The following is a 19,445-nucleotide window of genomic DNA, read 5'->3' on the forward strand; positions in this document are numbered from 1 at the left end:
CCACTTACCAACCACAAGATGGCCGCCGCGCCCATTGACTCCAGCGGGGGCAGTGGTTCCACTGGAGCCTGGAGCATCACGTGAGAGAGGCGCGGCGTCAAGCTGATCACGTGGCACCACGACCAATCCGCGCGCGGGACACTACAGCTGGGTGCGCAGTAAACAATAGATGTACTCGGCAGTAAGTGACAGGCGCCGCTGTGGGCGTGGCCTCGCGGACCAGGGCGGCCTTCAGACTCACTACCAGCAAAAGACGCATATGACGCCAAAGAGGCGGGAGGCGTGGCTCTGCGCCGCGCATGCGCCCTGGTCCCGCCTGCTCCCCTCGCGCATGCGCTGTGTAGTCTTTGCCAGTGAGTGACGGTCGGTGGCGCGAACTTTAAGTTTGGCGGCTCTGGAGCGGAGCAAGAACCCCGGTGCACGGTGAGGGTTCAGGGGAGAAAGGGGGGCACTGGCTAGCCTGACAGAGAGTGGGAGGGAGGGCTGACAGCCACGGTACCGACTGAAATGTGAAATCTTGAAAAAATAGTCCAGAAAAAAGTGTGGGGGACCATGAACATAGACACTGCATCCTAAAGTGAAATATGCGCATTTAATCATCAGGCCTCTCCTAATAGAGGAGAATTCAAAGTAGAAGCGAGCCCGAAGAATAAGGACTAGAGGAGATTCTCCTAGAGAACTGCTGGCAAAGAATAAAAGGTGCGCACCTTTTATACCCAAAATCTATCACGAAATATTCTATGGGAAGCAAAATACCAATAGAATGCGTGTGCTTTCATGTGGGGGGGTGACAACTTGAGCAAACGCGCCTTTTTGCATGCTGGCCTCAAAAACACCCAAGGGGGGTGGAGACGGCGCTGTGGATAAAGTGAGCGGACGCCCGCAACTTCTACCCTGGAAATCACCGCGGGGCAGGTAGGACATCTTCAGTCCAGCAACCTCGCTTCCCACATCCATGGAACCGGGAAATCTTCCCAATACATGTGCCCTCTGCTCCTTTCCACTCCTCACCACCACGTTGGGCTTTTAATACTTTGTTTTATGAATCAGAACTGAAAGGTATACACATCATGACTGAAGTACTCCAGCAATATAGGAATCCTTATAGAAATATGTTAAGCAAAAACAGTACACATGTTGCATTTTCACCCCATCTTGAAACCTACAAATACCAGAATGCAATTCCACAACATTATAAAAAATGGCTTTTAGGCTGTCTTTCAAGACTTAATCATTACAAAACATGTGAAATGGTAACCTTTTGTATTGTTTAACAAAGGCATGCTTTATATGATGCCAATGAAAGGTAACATTCATCCCAAAAAAACAAATTAATTTAGCACACCAAATGCGCACATATAAATTCTATTGAAATAGTGCACAGCTCTTTTATGGCAACGTATTTTATGGCAACTAGTTTTTCTGTATGTGCTTTCAGTATCAAATGCGCCCTTTTCAAGCCCTTGTCCACAACACAGGTTCCTAAGTGGGGCAAACTAAAAAAAAAGTGTGAATAAAGAGGTGAACGCTGATGCATTTCGATCAGTATGCTACTTTATCCTACTGCGTCCCGTGACGGCGAGGCCTCATTCATGCTCTGAACTGGGGTAGTTCCCCCAGCCGTCAGTATCCGCTTCCTCATCTTCACTCCTAATACCCCAGTTGCTAATGAAACTTAGTAGCAGGGGTCGGACTTGGCACTGCAGCGGTTACTGAGGAAAAGGGAGCTGATGGCGGCGGCGGTGAAGTCATTGTACTTCTTGCAGTTTTTGTATGCTTGGAGGTAATACGCGGACAAAAACCGCAACAAGCGACCTCCAAATGTTATAGAAGCCCAAACTCCCTTATAATAAGCGGTGCTGGCAACACTGCAGCCACCCTTAACAAGGCCTTTGACCTGGTGTCCTGCTGTGTACATGTAGGGAGCTGAGCCAGAAGAGCACTCATGGTGGCTATGTGCTGCTCCACCCCGCCCCCTTACCCCTGTAATTCAGCACAGAGCATTTGTCGCATGGGTTTGGGGCGGCTGACTCTGGCCGGATCCCGAGATCCAGCTGCACTTCTGGGGCCAGATCTCGGATTCAGCGAGAGCCGGCCCAGTCACCAGCGCTGCTCCCCCCCCCCTCCCCCAACCCCATACCTGCCTTCATTTGAAAATAAAAAACCCTGAGATATATGCCCCGCCCAAAGCCACACAAGGCTCCGCCCACATGCCAAAAAGGTCAACTCATTTGTAACTACCATTAGAATATCAACAGAAAGTAAAACAGCATTATAATGCAACCAGTATTCAAATAAAAAAACATTTAAATGTATGCAGTTAATAAAAAAACAAAAAGTGTAAGGATTTTTAGTTTTTTGGAGATCAGCTTACTGGATAAGTTCAGGGCCGGAAACGTTGCTGAGAAAAATTGGCCTTTCAATGGGTCATAGAGGGCAGTGGGTGAAAGCCAACGGCAAGTATGGTCCCACGTTCCACTGTAGCTGCAATGGCAACAAACTGATTAAAAGCTTTAAACTAAGCATAGCTTTCAGGAGGTCCAAAAGACTGGGCAGGCAAGCAGAGCTTAGTGTTACTTTGCTGTTGCCACCTTCAGTGAAGGCTTAGCCTCCTGGGGCTAGCTCACACGACACACGCTGCAAGCAGCACCAGATCAGCTGAAGCAAGGTCCGACTCAGAGGGAGGGGGCTAGACGAATCGCACATGCACGCACGCACGCACGCACGCACGCAAGTGGCGGATATTCTCCCACATGAAAAACCCGGACACTCTCACACTCTTCTCACGGAGACCCGGAGAAGAGCGTAACAACCCAGAGTCTCCGGGCTAAACCCGGAGGTTAGGCAGGTGTGGCCCCTACCCCCACCAGAGGAAAATATGTTGTTGCTGTGCCCTCCAGGTGACACATTTGCCTTACTAGCTTTTGGAACAGCCTTTTGCCGCTCCAGCCCCCCACTGGGGCTGTTATGAGGCCGTGAGCTTGGGCCACTGTGGCGCCGTGCATAACGTATGACAGACGCAGTTCTGTTACTTCACGGGCCCCACTTCGGTCTGCCCGAAAAGGCGGATGCCGGCCTCTTTATTTACTTATTCGCGTGATGACGTCATACATCACACGGTTCCCGTGATACCACACTCCTCCTAATTTTGATAACGGCGAAACTTTGACTTGCAGAATATGTCATATATGTTAGGCAAATTTTTAAAGAACACATAAGACAAGAATTCAACATATTGAGGAACTCGCGGTTACCTCTGGTTGAGGTAATTAGCCGGGCTTTATGTCCCCGAGTGTCCACCACTCAGGTGCTCAGATCATAGCCCTTCAGTCGTGCCAGGGGTTCTCTAAGCTCCTGGGCGGGGTATAGTCTTCCAGTCTCACTGGCTGGGGTCGGTTCTGGGCGGTGTCCGCCTCCATGGGTTATTGCCTTTGTTGTCCTCCCTGGATAAGGATTCCATTGGTTGTTGTCTTCTGTGTTACTTGCTTCAGAGAGTTGGGAGTTATTGTCCATCCTCTGTCCGTACCAGTTGGTTTGCAGCTGGGGTAGACCTGAGAGCCTTCTAAAGGAACTGGAGTTCTGTGTTACTAGGAATTCTTCTAGGCCTGCACTTTGGGACAGGGAGCCAGTGTACGAGCATATTGTTTTTTGGAAACCGTGTGTAACAAACATCTCCATCACCCTTATTAAATCTTGAAGAGCCAGTTGTGGGACGAACTCAACTTCAGGGTAACGGGACCATTGGTCTACCATGACCAGGAAATGCGAGTCTTTGTGTTGAGCCAAAGTCCATGTGAATAGTTTCCCATGGTTCTTCGCTTCGAGGCATGCACTGGATGGAGGGTTCTCTAATATGTGGAGCAGTGGCTTGACACCACTTGCAGGTGCAGATTAAATCCTCTACTTGCGATTCAAGCGCTGGGACCCAGACTTTGAGCCTAATGCAGCTTTTCGTTTTGGCAGCGCCTTGATGACTGTGATGGGCAAGGGCTTTCACCCCGTCGGTTAGTTCAGTAACGATGAGTATGTGGGGCCCTCTCAGGAGGAGGCCATCATCATTAAACGTTAGTTCCTTTGACACTTTTCATCGTTGCTCTAGGGTGTTTTTTGCTTTCTGTGTCCTTGACCCTAGGCCTTAAAGAGCGGATTTCCACTGTCCTGACTCCATGGGGTCGTGCAAGATTTGGAAACGCCCATTGTTTCTCGATGCTACCTTGAGTTTGGTGGTGTCCGTTGATTTGGGGATTTAGCTTTCTATGACGAGACATAAGTGTTCTTTAGCTGCAGCGACCGCCTCAGGGGGGCTGTGTTTACCTATCCCGCCACCTAAAAACGGCAATCTTCAGCGTTATTCTATCCGGGCCTGTATTTGAGGTCAATGTTGTCTCTTGGAGTGCAAGTAACCATTTCTCTATATGCGGCGGGGGTTTGGCCAATCCGCCCTTCATAATGAGTAGATGGGGCTTGTGATCTGTGATCACCATGTCAGGTTTCCCATAGATATAAATGTGGAAATGGCAGCATCCCCACAGCATGGCTAGAGCTTCGCGCTCAATCTGGGAATACATCTGCTCGGTTGGAGAGAGTGCTCGGCTGGCATATGCCACAGTGCATGGTGAGCCGTCTTTACTAGTCTGGGGGAGGATGGCCCAAGTCGAAAAAGGCTTGCATCAACGATTACTGTGGATCGAAGAACAATAGGGTACATTCTTCTGACAGTGCCTTCTTGATCTTGAATGAGATTTGTTCCAGGGCTGTCCATCTGCATGTTGTGGGTTGCTTTGTGAGGTTTCTTATGGGTTTGGGCACGGTGGCCAGGTTCTCGATAAAGCATTCACAGTAAGTGAACATCCACAGGAAGCTCCTTAACTCTGATACAGATTCTGGGGGTTTGGCTTCCACGATGTTCCTGACCTTCGTCGGGTCAGATCGTAGATTTTGTTCTTCAGAAACTTGCATTTTCTGCAATGGTGAGCCTCCCCAGGACTTTCTCCAGCCTTTCCAGGAGTTCACTTTCGGACTTGGCATGCACTAGAATATCGTCGCCCACATTGAAGGTTCCCAGCAACCCCGCCAGTGCTCCGTGTATTGTGTTCTGAAACACCTCTGCGGCTGACGAGATGCCAGCCGACTTGGGTTGTGAAAGTCGTGATGTATCGACTGTCCTGGTGGAGGAGAAGCTGGTGGTAACCTGAGCGGGGGTCAAGTTTGGAAAAGACAGTTTCTCCTTCAAGTTCTGCGATAATATTGTCTAGTGTGGGGGTCAAATGTTTTTCTATTCTAATTGCCTTGTTGGGCAGTCCTATGTCCACGCAAATACAGACTTTGTCTGGTTGTTTAGGTGGTGGGCAACAACGATTGGGGATACCCAGGGTGTGGGACCCTCAACTTGCTTGATTATGTCGAGGTCTGGAAGGTTTTGTATCGTCTCCTCGACTTTCTCGCCGCAAAGATGGAAGGGCACTCTGCGGTGTTTCAATGTCACCGGCTGAACTGTTCCGTCATTGATGTGGAGTCGGATTGGTTTGCCTTCCATCTGTCTCATTCCTGTGAATGTTTTGGAATTTTCGTAGTAGCATTGAAGATCTTCCACGAACACTCCGTGGGTGAAGTGAATGAGACCCAAGGCTTCTGCTGCCGACAGCCAAGTAGTGTTTGGGTTGCTATCTTTGTCACGTAGAAACTGGCTTGTATGGAGACACCATGGTGTTGAACAGCGATAATGAAGGCGTCTTCTAGTTGTAGAGGGGTCTTGCCCCAAAAAGTGAATATGTGCACTCTCGTTTCTTGAATCAATGGGGGCCCCGGTAATGTCCGGTACTGCTCGTCGGCCATTACGTTGACTGAGGCACTTGTGTCGAGGAGCACATGGACACGGGTGTTCAGAATGGTCACTGCGCATCAGGGTTGCCGTTTCCTGCGGTCGCCGACTGAGTAAAGCTGATATGAAGAAAACATCTTTATCCTCAGCCCTTATGCCTGCACCTGGAGGGTCCATCTGTGATTCAGTGGACGTAGTGTTGGCGGACTTGGTCGTTTTGCATTCTTTTTCTTTCCTCTTGTACACTGGGAGGGGCTGAGGCTCTGCATACCCTGGCAAAGTGATTTGGGATTCCACACCTAGTGCAGGTGTATCCTTTGGCTGGGCAGGCCTTCTCATGGGGGAGGTCATACCCACACTGTGGGCAGGGAGTTGGGTCGCAGGGTTCTGCAGCTTCTTCTGTCGTCAGGTGCTGCTTGTTCCTTGGATTTTAGGGATTTGTCTCCCCCTTTCTTCCAGTTTGACCGACTTCAGGGCCGACTCCATCTTGGAGGCTCTGGCGTCTGCTGGTTCGTGGGAGCGTCACAACGAAAGGATCCTAGGGAGTGTAATTCCTGGTTCATGCAAGATTTGTTTTCATAGTTTTACTGAGTGGCAGCCAATAATGATTTGGAGTCTCACCTCTTCGTTCTCCCACCCACAGGTTGTGGCCAGTTGTCGCAAATGACTGTTATTTGTCCAGGTTTTCCTCACTTTGTTGTACGATGTGGTGTGGAAGTGAGAGAGGAAAAGATGCTTTGGGGTTTTGCAGTGAAGTGTGCAGCTAGGGCCGAGCAAATGTCCTGGGTGGGTGTGACGGAAGAGGGGCTGCTGCAGGATTGGCCAGTTCCTTACAGACTTGGGAAGTTTCGGCTGTATTGTTTGATGCCAGTGAGATGCAGGCATGAATAAAGACTATTCTTGGTGTGGATGCAGAGTCGATATTGCCTTTGAAGGAGGTGGCAGCCCAGTTTGTCAGAGGGTCTGCCTGACTCATTCCATTTCTGCTCAGCTGCCCTAGGTTTAAGGGCAGCCAGATAGTCGTACCAAGAGTTGCACTTTTTGGGAGGCTTTAGTCAGACCCTCATGCCCATGGCAAGAGTGTCAAGGGTGTTGGTGATGGAGAGATTGAAGTTATCAAGGGCTGTGTCAGGATGTGAGTCAGCTGCAGGAGTAGGAGGCGGAGAGTAGGTAGAGGCAAAGGCAGCCTCTGTCACTCTTTTCATGGGTCTGGTGACTTTGAAAACCGAGCGGCTGCGCTGGGTGTGCCGATGCAAGAGGAGCTTTAAGTGTGAAGAGAGTGGTCTGTCCAAGAGAGAGAGAAGTAGTGAAAGGGATGGAGAGAGGGATACCAGTAGAGATGAGCGCATCCAAAGTGTGGCCCGCTATGTGCGTGGAGTCAGAAGGTAAGATGGGGAGAGAGAATCGCATAGGTTGCGGAAAGATCCTGAGGCGTCGGAAGAGTCCAGATGGATATTGAGGTCACCCAGTAGGAGGAGTTGAGGGGAGGAGGAGAGTAAAGAGGGAGGCCAGGTCAGCCCATTGCGAGATGAAGAGAGCAAAATGTCCTAGGGGCCATAAGGAGAGCAGATTTAGGCAAAGTGAGAGCCTGCACACTAGGCATTCGAAGGAGTAGGCCTGAGTGGGGATGATGGCCACAGGTATCCATTCTGGGATGATCATCATCACCCCCCCTCCTGATCCCTTGGGCCTGGGCACAGAGAGGATCTTGTATCCTTCAGGGAGGAGTGTCAAAACTCATAACAGCTGTCCTTGAACCATGCCTCGTGATGGTGAGCACATTGAGATCCATGCGTTCAAGAAAGTTGCAGATGTCCGATAGGAGAGCGAGAGTTGTGTGGCAATAATGAAGCAGCTTGCCATCTTTGAAGGTCTTCCATGGTGGTCCCCAAAAATCCCATACCCCCCACATCCCCGGCTCACCACCCCAAGGATGGCATGAGAGCTCGAGGATTAGTGGAGGATGGCGGAGGAGCCAAGGAAGCCGGGACAGTGAGGCAAGGCAAGGGTGCCTGTGTAGAGGAGGAGGGAGGCACAGTAGGCAGGGGCGCCTATGTAGAGGAGGCGGCGGAAGGCACATTAGGCAGGGGCTCCTGTGTAGAGGAGGAGGAAGGCACAGTAGGCAGGGGTGCCTGTGTAGAGGAGGAGGAAGGCACAGTAGGCAGGGGCGCCTGTGTAGAGGAGGAGGAAGGCACAGTAGGCAGGGGCGCCTGTGTAGAGGAGGAGGAAGGCACAGTAGGCAGGGGCGCCTGTGTAGAGGAGGAAGGGACAGCAGGCAGGGGCGCCTCTGTAGAGGAGGAGGAAGGCACAGCAGGAAAGCAAGCCTGTGCAGAGGATGAGTAAGGCACAGTGGGCAAGGGAGCCTGTGCATAGGAGGAGGAAGGCACAGCGGGCAAGGTAGCCTGTCCTGGGGGAGAGGTAAGGTATGAGAGGCGAGGTAGGATCCTGTCAAAGAGAAGAAGATTGGGTTGAGGACCCTGAACCATGATGGTTCCATTATATAGACATTAATGATGACCCTGGACATGGCGAAGAGGTCAAGGACGACCTCCAGCGGGTGCTACCATTAATGGGAGAAGAGGCGATAGAAGAGAGAAAGGCGACCATGTACCGGGTCCATGGGTCGGGTGAGGTAATGTCACAGAGGGTGTCTGTGAGAGTCTCTCTGGTGGAAGCCGTGACATAGGTGTCTGCAATAGGAAGACCAGGGTTGGAGTCCAGTAAGTCCTTGTTTCTTCTGGCCAGTTTAAGTGATGGGAGAGATATAGAAAATAGAGAAGCAGAGAAGATAGGAGAGATAGACATAGCTAGCTGCAATGGTGAGGAGAACACTTACCAGGCTGATGTACTGAGGCACATGGAGGTGTGGGGGCTGTTGGGCAAAAACACAGGGGGGGGGGCGGGTGGAGGTGGGCACTGAGGACAAGGTAGGACATGCCAGATGTTAATGCAGGATGCACTCCACATCAGACACTGTTTGTAAAAAAGGTTGTAACAGTTGTGATCCCAGCAAGAAGCGATGTTAAGAATGGTAATAGCAAGTACACATCCAAGTTCGAGTTGTAGCTGAAGCCGAACGAAACGCAGTGCAGCAAGTATGCAGCAAAGCACGGTTCTGAGCCTGCTCTTCCTGGCACAGTGGGCCAAATGGGTAATGGGTGTAAGGTCAAACAGTAGGATGGAGCCACAGCTAAAAACGATTTTCAAGCAAACAGGCAACTAACACTGCAGCAAACAGCCACAGCTGAAACGATGTTCAAGCTAACGGCACTTTCAATGCTGCAAGGGGGCACAGCTAAAAGCGATTTTCAAGCAAACGGGCAAGTAACACTGCAGCAAACAGCAACGCTAAAACAAATTCCAAACAAACAGGCACTTTCAATGGAGGAAGTGAAGAGGACGTTCCAGTGTCTGCTGGTGCAACAACAGCGGCGGCCATATTGGGGAGGGTGTGCAAATGCAAAAGAAAGCCCCAGCAGTGGGCAAAGTGGGTGGTTTAGCCAAACGCCAGCCAAAGCGCACAATGTTGGGCACAGGGAAATGGAAAAAATGCTCAGTTGGGAAATCAAATGCGTATTTCACGTTCGTCGTTGCTGTGCTTAAATCTCCAAAGATATTGATCAGTTGGAGCTCCTTGGTGTTTGTAGCTTTAGGGATGCCCCCTCCTCGTGGTGGCTGTGAGGGGAGATGGGCGCCTGTAGCTCTGGCAGGAGCCGAGAGATGAATGGAGGAATGGCTCAGACAGGTGCCTTTAGTGAGGGCCTTGTGTGGTGGGCCGGCTTACAGCCTGTCAGCTAGCCGTTTGGATGAAGAAGCAAGCGTGGAATTCTTTTCAAAATGATTCTCTTGTTTTTCAAAATATTGCGGTTGTTTTTGAATTGTTGCACTCCCCGCTGCCATGTTTCCGTAATAATGCAAGCGCAACTCTACTCGCTAATTATAACAAAGCAGAGAGATTGTTTGGTTTGAAAAACAATTTGCAAACGGGACAAGGTACGATAGGCTTGTTGCTTTGTTTGTTATTCTGAAAGGTTTAGCAATCTATATATATATATTTATGGAAGTGTTTGTATGTTCAGGATTGGCTCCAGCCCATAACAGTTAGTAGGCTGAAATGTTTGCCCAAGATCGGCGTACCAGTCTGAGGTGTACTGGCGATGGTGAAATTTGACCAACCCCACCCATTCCCCCTGCACAGGGGTGGAGCGGGGTCTGAGTATAGGCAATTCCATGAGAATGAAAATCTAGCAGACCCCTACATGCACGTCGGCTACAGACCCGGGCAACGCCGGGGGCGGGGGGGATATGGCTACTGTTCTGTATATTTCTATTTGTTCTTGATAAGAGAAAGTCAGATGTTCAGAATGGACGTTTGTGAAATGCATCCCTGCAAAGTCAATAGGAATGTTGCGTATGTGGCCCGGCTGGGAGTTCATGTCTCTTCATGTTAATGGTACATAATGTAATTTTTTTGACACCGGTGCCAACAACAATGAGTATACACAAGGACGCAAACAGTGTGTCCTGCTCCTGGAAACTGACTATAGGGTGTCTTTATGGCACCCTGGACTGAGTCTTGGGGGCTCGCAGGCATGCATAACCTGTGTTACATCACCAGCCGTCACTGGATGATTAAAGAGCTCTGTAAACAGTCAGCGCTACATCAAATGTCAGGACTCCATGTGGAGTCAGTTTAGAACTTTCATCCAGGGTTCGAAATTGAGAGGAGCTGGGAGCTATTTAGCTCTTGCTTGAACCCTGGAAGAGCCAGGTTAGCTTGAAAGCAACAGCTGTCAGGAATGACTAATGACTCTCTAGGCCAACTCATGCTGAACGAACACACCAATGTGAATTTCATTCTTTGAGTTTGGAATAATCTATAAATAAACATTAGGACACATCTATGACATTTAAAGTGTTAGGGATCATAAAACATTGACTGAATTATGTTTGCATTTTATGTGGAAGTTACATTTGCGGAACGCTATGTACTAGCTCCTTGTTCCCAAGTGGTAGCTCCAGGTCAAGGCTTGGATAGCCAGGAGCTGCTTTTAGCTCTTGCTTATCCCATCTCAATCCCTTTTCATCCTAACAACAACTTGACGTTAAATCAAATAGGGCAATGTGTCTAATTGCTTTTCCTTTCGTAGTTGGGAACTGCATGTCTCAAACCGTGTCAATACCTTGTTTAAGGTGTCATGATGTCCTGCTCCATTTTTTCATCTATCAATATAAAGTCCTGAAATTGCTTGCTTCCTTGTGGTGTTTACTCAGTAGGTTGACATCAGCCTCTGAAGCGTGTGTTGAGTACAACCCAAACTGTAGATTTGTGCATTGGAATCGGGTAACCCACATTTTTAATTCTTATATGCACGCCTCCTGTTCAGCCGGTCTATATTTTCCTACATTAACCGGCTCTATATTTTCCTCTGTGAAACCCCTTAAGTGCCAATGACGAGGTATCTCGTCCTTGGCATTCCCTCTGTGTTTCCAAGGACGAGATAGCTTGTCCTTTTAGGCACTTTGTTTTCGCATAAAACAGTAATCCAACCCCCAGGCTATGTGAGGGGGAGGTCCCCCCCTCACGGCCCGGGGGTTGGATTACCTTCAGTTTCATGGCGTAATTTTCACTGCACATCTGAAATGCCTGGCTGGGTGAAAATAAAAGGTGCGTTTGCACCTTTCTAACCCTCTATCTGAACGGCACTTGTGGCATAGAGGTGCCCTTGGAAAGGAGACTCTCTCACTATACACCAGGGATTTGTTTTTGATGTGGCGGAGGAGGGGCTGATTGCTATGTAAGCGACCCTCTCGCCTCCCTGTCCCCCCTGCTCCAAAGCATGAGGGCAATACCCTGGGGGCAGATGGCCGATCATCTGCCCCCAGGGAAGGGGGGCAAATAAAAATAAAAAAGGTTTTGGGTGGGGGGTGGGTTTTTTTTTTTTTTTTTTTTTTTTTTTTTTTTAAAAGGGGGGTGGCCCTCTCCCCCCACCCTAAGAGGCTGCGGGGCATCTCATGTAGCCCTCAATGGGGGCAGATCAGCTGCCCCCAGTGAGGGCTACATGAGATGCCCCCATCCACTTAGGGTGGGGGGAGAGGGCCACCAGAAATATTGCCGCACCCCCCCACCCACAAGCTTAGAGCAGTACATTTTGCTCCCTGTCCGGAGGGAAGGAGCAAAAGAATAAAAACTAAAATTAGCCCTTTCCCTTTGCGCCCAGGTAGGTGCACTCACACATGTGAGGTACCGTTTTCATTGGGACACCTGTGGGAATGCGGGAAGGTAGGCCATGTGTTGTGGGTGACCAGAGTGAAATGTGCAGAAAGTGTTATTTTTTTTTTTTTCCTCTCGTTCCAATGACAATCATTTGTCCACACCTCAATAAAAATGCATCCAAAAGATGATTCAAAAGCCTATGCAATTTGCGGGTAAAAGAAATGGGGTTCTGACCTAAGCATGGGATTACAGCAGAAGATGGCAAATGACTCTTTCTCCACAACCGTTTTTATCTCTTGTGCTGGCCCCCATGCCACTCCAGAGGCTTTTCTAAATTGTCCCATTTACCGACAATTAACAGTCTCAATGCACAGTAAAAAAATTGATTTTAGAAGTTGAGAAACGTAGTAGAGGAAAGTTAAAGGACCACTGTGAGGGGTCAGCAATGCGAGGCGGACAACTTTTTGATGATTGTTCAAAATATGCCATTTTATTAAGTTCTAAAAGTCATCAAACGCCTCACTATCTATCCCTACTATGCTCAGGATTTACTATCTATCCCTACTATGCTCAGGATTTACTATCTATCCCTACTATGCTCAGGATTTACTATCTATCCCTACTATGCTCAGGATTTACTATCTATCCCTACTATGCTCAGGATTTCCCTGCCACAGGATGTCTGACACTCTCACTTGAGCATCAAATACACAAAGAAGACATGTGGCAATTCACATCGACGGTGATATTCCTTAGAAACCTCGTGTACTCCCTTCCCCAGGATTCAAGGCAAACTCCGCTCCAATGTTCAACAAAAAAAGAATACAGGAAACTCATTTAGGTAGTACAGTTGCAGTTCAATTATTGTTTCATTGCCGAGGTAAAGTTTTGTTAACCAAAGTTTGTTAACCAAAGTTCCAACAAAAACATAGCTTTTCTTCTTGATGAAATAAGGACCTTACACTTATTAAAAATTGCGTCAATGGTATTCCCAGCCACAATGCTTTGCCATCGCTTCCAGTTATTCAAGAAGACTTCCCAAAGTTCAAAAGTACAACTTCTGTAAATGTTATTGAAATTCTTGGTTAACACGTAATGTCTCTCTTGATAAGATCAGGAATCGCAGTAGGTATCTTTGTCTGGGTGACTTCACTGCACTTCTACTTCCACAACTTCATCTCCTACAAAAGTTTATCAGGAAGGCATACTCCTTTGGCTCATACTTTTCCCGCTTCATTTGTGCTTTTTGTGCTGTTGGTCTTGCATCTACTGACACCCAAATACACTACCACAGCTTCAGTACTTTGTAACATCAAACAGGTTTTGTTTCTGACAAAGTTCACTTTCGGGTACTTCAAAATCCTCAAGTCGGCAAGGCACTCTTCCTCTGCATATCCCTTTTCAAAGGGGCAGCTTCTCTGCCCCTCTTCTGTCTGCAACCAAAATAACTTATATTTTGTATTGGCTTCAAATAATATTTATATGTAGTAAGTTTCCCTTCCCCAACCTTGCCTTTTATCACTTTGCCAACTGTTAGCCCTGAATTGTTTCAGGAACATTTTTCAAAATATTCTGTTTCAACAATAGTCTATTAAAGGCAATGAAATAGTCTTTCACCTAATAATTTCCTCTGGGTGGCAAAACAAATGTCTCTTCCACAAAACTGGTTGGAATATAGTAAAGTCTTTTCTAATTTTCAGGATAGACTTTTCTCTGATTTTGGTTGAAGTATAGCAAAAGGCGGCAAGTCTTTTCTAATTTTGTGGTGGACAAAATGTTTAATTTAAACAGCAACTTCAAATGACAGTTTCTCTTTAACATACCAGTTCAAAGGGTTTCCTGATATACTCTCCTGACGGTTATATCGTCCCAAAAAGGTTAACTCCCTTATGTTTGTATCTTATCCTCTCTTTGGGTAACATTCCCATTCCTCTTAGATATAAGACAGTTGCACTTCTTCAATAATACAACTTTGTTGATTTCAGGTATTACTTGTCCCAACTTCGCCCATTCTGACATCCCATTTATGAGGGTTTGTTCAAGCTCTGTCAAACTTTCTCTCAATGGCTCTTGGCAATGCTTGTTCCTTATTTCCTCAAATTGACATCTCATCTTAGGAAAATTGTACAACGTTGGTCCTTGCTTTTCAGTTCTACTTGGTCGGTATTCACAAATGCTTTCCAAGTGTTCATTAACGTGTTGGCCGTCCCGGGCCCCCTACTCTTTTAGGTTGACTCACCAGTGTAACGTGCAGCTGCAGTGAAGAGTTTTCATTAGACAGGCTTCCACTTTTTGGCTGGGCTTTTCGGTTCACGCCTCAGCTTTTCGTTCTTTCGCTGATGGAACCATTGCTGCTCTACAGGACTGTCTCCTCTGGTCCTGCTGCGCAAAGTTCACCTTCAGCAGTCCCTCCAGGCCACCTGCTACAACTAAACTGGAGTTCCTCTCATCCAGCCCTAAATGCCTCCAGACCTTTACTGGCAAACGTTTCCTGCTCTACCCATCGCTCGTTTCTCTGAGTTTGCCTCTGCCTCTGGGTTCGCTTCCTGCGCCGCGCACTCTGCAGCTTTTCTCCTCTCTCCTTCTACAGTCTGATACTCACAGGCCATTTCCAAATTTAAATGTTCTGCACAGCTGACTATGTTTGCGACAACTAGACTGCATGTTGTACTTGGTGTCCCATTCACTCCATATTGAGTCCTTGCTCCTCTTCCTCGTCTCAGTACTTGCGGCTTTCTGGGACTTGGAGTCCAAGGAACTTAAGATGGTTTGAAGTTAGTTTCATTTACAATCATCATAATCATTAGATGTTAAATGTGTTTTAGACGTATGAAGAGTGAATGGAGTTTTATTTAAAATACTTGACAAAAGTAGGTTTCAGGTCTTTATAATTAAATGGTCCTCAATAATGACAACATGCCATCAAACCTCTGGATTCAAGGGATCTTCCTTACAAGAAAGGGAAAAACACCTATTCTCTCCAGCTGGAGTCTCCCCTCCCCATTGACAGCCATCTCCTGCCATGTGATCCACCCTCAAAGTACCACCCCCAGGGTCAGGATCAGATAGCGACTGCCTTCCTCGGCCAAATGGGAGGAGACTTTAAGCTGGGGACCTGTGTTGACTCCGCGGGATTAATTACAGGAAGCACGTTTTGAAGGCACGTGCACCTAATTGCGTAAAACTGCCTTTAAATGGGGCATAGGTCTAGGAAAGGGCGTAATCTCCATACAGATCACTCAAGTCCCTTCTCCCAGGCTGTATCAGAATGCTTGGAATGCAATGCAAAATGATATAAACACGGTCACTTCTAATTTGCTAAATGTATGTCTTCTCTCCCAATAGAATCTTTACCATATTGGACATTTGCTGTAGCAACCTTTGGAACCATGGAAGGTCAGGCTTTACTTTTTTTTTTCTCTATAAAAGGCTGGGGTATTTCAGAGGTTTCAATTTAACTTTACCAGAATCTCCGCATGACGATTGTATTTTAATATTTATTCAAATGAGCGCCATAAACCTCGTTATTTTTTGTTCTGTCATTTATTATCACCTAGTCTTGGATGTTGCTTTTTAGCATGGCATTTTTACAAAGCTTTCAAAACCTGTTTTTCACATTACCTTTCCTCCTAACAGATGAGTTTGATTAATGAATTGTAGAAGCGTGTTGCCTCTGGGTTTCAATCTGTGCACACGTTTAATGCATACTAAACATTCCAATAATAAAATACGCATGTTTGCACTTAGTGCCATAAAGCAATTTCTGTTAATACTGCTGTTTCTCATTCCAACTCATTTCCACTTTTTGGATGTTCCTTCAGACGCCGATTTGGACCTGCTCACTTCGTTGTTGGAAGAGAGCGAGGGCCCCTTAGACCGAGAGTCCGTCAGTGGGAGTGACGGACGCAGTGACGTCAATGCCCAACCTGATGAGTTTGATGACCTTTTCGATGCTGACGAAAACGGCTCCTACACAGAGGATGAACCCTTCGCTGGTGATCCTGAGGTTTGTCCTGTGCAGGAAGATATGGCCACTCTATTTGGAGAATCGGAAGAGAACGACGATGACCTTGTACGGACTGTACCCAGGGAAAATGTCAAAGCACCTCCAACAATAACACAAGATAAAACCAAGCAGGACTTGGAAGGTATTGTTAACACGGGATCCTTATCCTGCTTTGCGTTCAAAATGATGCTCTTATGTTTATAAATTGATAAACATCTAACAGCACTGTTTGCTTAACTTTACATGCATTATATTTCTATATCTGAGTTGGTATAGTCAGCTGTTCAGAATTAGCTTATGTCATTTAAAAAACTTCCAGGCAAGCTGCCTTTTTCAAACGTTTAAGAAGGTTATTCGAAAATCACCAGCCATCAAATTGCATTGATCCAACTGCATCTCCAAAACGTGCTATTTTGCAGGTTTGAAGGTGTCTTCACTTCTGTGGCGGGTCAGAAGGATGAGACAGACCAGGGTTCACCATGTTTTAACTGTGTTTATTACAATTAAAGAGAAATCCTAACTTTCTCTAATCTAAGGGTAGCCCTACCTAACAAAACTAGGGTTCTTGTTGTCTGTGTACATGTCCAAAAAAAGAGTCTGTCCTCGGTCCCAAAGCTAACCTATCCTGGCCCTACCACTAATTCTAAACCACTAAAGAGCAGGAGAATGACTCTCTTCTGCTGGGTTTGGAAAGGATACTTCCCAATAGACTTATTCCGTTTTAGTACGGAATATTAAAGTAGCAGTCGGCTATCTTTTTTCACATGATCATTTAGTTCTTTTATAGGACTTTTCCACGTCCTGTTGTATAATCCTTTTACATTCCTTAACGTTTTTTCCTCGGGGGGCATGTACCTCTAACTTCCTATGTGACTTGATCCCCCCATAGTGTCTCTTGCTCATTTGGTATTGTAATATCCTCAAGGTTATTGGCCAGTACATTCTTCTGTGTCTGGTTTCTGTTGACAAATATTCTATTTGTCTCTTTCTCTAGTGGTATGGGTTCTTGCTGTAAGAGACTAAATCGTATGTCTCCTGGTTTCTCCATTTGTCCCCTGAGATCGGTGTAATGGACACAGGGTTTGGATTCACTCCTTTATGCTTTTGGATACTAAGGGGACGAGTATAAAGAGCCCCATATTTATTTTGACACCTCTTGGGATTCTCAGCACTACTGGAACGAGTAGGAGAGGTCCCGTTGCTAGTCTCTCACTTCTTCTAGTCTGTTACTACTGGGATGCGTATGAGCGGTCCTGTAGTTAGTCTCACTCTTATTATTGTCTTGCCAATTAGGGTATAGCCACTCTGTCTAGCCTCCCCTCTCCCCGGGACTCCTGCACTTCCCGTTACCTTGTTGGGTTCGGGCTTGCATCACTGGGTTCGCATCTTGTCTTGAGACTTTGTTTCTTCGGTGTAGGATGGCTTCCGTGCGTTCTTCAGCCTGTTCCACTGTACGTCTCAGCCTACTTCTTGGGCGGTGTTTCCTGAATTTTCTCCCCTTCTTTACTGTATGTCAGGTACACAGTGCTTTTCTCGTCTGTACCTGCAGGGGTACCTTCAGGTGACCGCATTAGTTCAGAGAGGTTTCTGCTGTCCCTCTGACTGCGTCCTCTTATCAGCAAATCCCCCCTGGGATGCTTGTTTGTGGCAGAGCCTCTTGGTAGGCTCTCTGCCCTTCGGTGTTTCTCACACACTCGTTCTTCGGTTCGAGACCAGCTTCTCTGACTCCGCACAACCAGTTCCTGGCTCTCTCTCCATGTTAACTTTGCTGCTTCCATCTTTCTAAGGCAACATTGATGCTTCCCCAAGCTCCAGCTGGTCCTTCCGTTGTGTTTGGACCAGGCTCTGCTTCAGTCCATTGGGCTTCCTCGTCTCCGTGTCGTGCAGTTGCTCCTTCTTTATTACTCTGAGGCTTACTCGTGTCAGTACCAAATGGACACTCCTCAATAGAGATATTAAAATAATAATTGTGGAAGGATTCTGGTGAGGTCGAAGATTCCTTTTTTGTCCCTTGAGTGAGATGCAACGGGAGTTCCTTCTCTGGACGGGAGTCTCTATCCTGAAGAGGAGTCTCACCCTGTGAGATCCTGCTTTCTGCCACCCCTTGGGATTATTGCGTAGCGTGCTCACCTGCCTAGTCTCGCAAGATGAGGCTCCCCCCTAGGACTGAATATCCTGATTTGTCACACGGCCCTTGGGAAGTTATTGTAGTTTACCAGATCTCCAACTTCCAAACCCGAAAATTTGCAGTGGCTTTAAAAAACCTCAATCTTGTGCAACCAGCTCTAGAATCGCAAGCAAAGCACCTTCCCAAAGTACAAGCAATGGAGATATTCTTGTTTGGGCTCAGATGCCGATCCATCTCTTACTGACTCTCCTCCCTGCAGCCAGTCATTGTTAGGTAAGAATTGATGTAGTAACCCTGTGGGAGACTACACCACCCTTGTCCTCTTGGTATTAGGTAACCCACCTATTGGCATAGGCCTGTACTACACACGTTGGTAGTGTGACCGAGCAGCCAGGCTTATCTTAAGAGGGGTAAATGTGAGCTGTAGCAATAAAACCAATACAAGTATCCAAATAACACGGACACTCAAGGTTTTTAGTAAAATAATTATTTACTGGCCAGTTTTAAATAATCATTCTCTAAAAAGGGCGATGTGCAACAATAAAAATACACTTAAAAATACTTCCTCGGAATCAAGTTAAGTAGATGCTCTTTAGAGATGCTTCATACAGACTTCCTACACCCTGAGGTGACTTCACGAACTAGGACAGTATTGGCATCTATGTATCATTTTTGTGGTTGGTAAAACAAAAAAGGTTAACAGGTTCTCAGAGCATGTAAGCACTTTTAAATCTCCCAATGAAGTCTAGATAAAAACCTTTCCCATCAATATTAGTTCAAAAACAATGTATCACCTGTGAGGGACATTAAGAGTCGGTCAATGGACTAGAAGAGTCTGCAGGGAGCCAGGACAGCCAAAGTCAATTTGGAACAAAGTCTATGGAGTTGAGGCACTTCTTAGATAGCAAAGGTCTTGGACAAATTTTAGAGTTTTTTGTAGAAAATCGCTGTTGGGCCTCAAGCTGTTACACTTGTGAAAGTTTAGATCTGAGATAAACTCTTGAAGTAGCTACTGCCAGTCTCAAGTGAGCAAAGCAAGCTACAAAGCGGGAATTACCCCTTAGTCAGAAGAGTACCTTAGGTTAGAATAGGAGGATCCAGCTGGCTTCTCTCTGGTTGCAGTGATGCAGCTCCTGTGTTCTGGGCCTCAGCCGTGGGTACAAGAGGGAGAACGTCTGGAGGACTCCTGCACAGCAGTTCGGAGGTCGGCGGCAGCTTTGGGCTCTTTTCAGTTCAGCGGCACTTCGCGGTTTCAGCGTGCGGTAAACGGCAC

The 19,445-nt window shown here is 47.1% G+C and overlaps 1 protein-coding gene across 1 annotated transcript in view; it reads left to right on the forward strand.

The window, feature by feature from the left end:
- The first annotated feature begins 314 nt into the window (after nt 1–314).
- MCM10 (minichromosome maintenance 10 replication initiation factor) overlaps nt 315–19,445 on the forward strand; it is a 123,906-nt gene continuing 104,775 nt past the window's right edge. Inside the window, exons 1-3 of the mRNA XM_069627796.1 lie at nt 315–423; nt 15,384–15,434; nt 15,860–16,186. Of these exons, the coding sequence (XP_069483897.1) occupies nt 15,428–15,434; nt 15,860–16,186 (334 nt within the window). The 5' untranslated portion in view covers nt 315–423; nt 15,384–15,427. The remainder of the gene's footprint in view (nt 424–15,383; nt 15,435–15,859; nt 16,187–19,445) is intronic.

The sequence above is a fragment of the Ambystoma mexicanum genome, chromosome 12 (assembly GCF_040938575.1).
Source record: "Ambystoma mexicanum isolate Mex_15411 chromosome 12, UKY_AmexF1_1, whole genome shotgun sequence".
NCBI lineage: Eukaryota > Metazoa > Chordata > Amphibia > Caudata > Ambystomatidae > Ambystoma > Ambystoma mexicanum.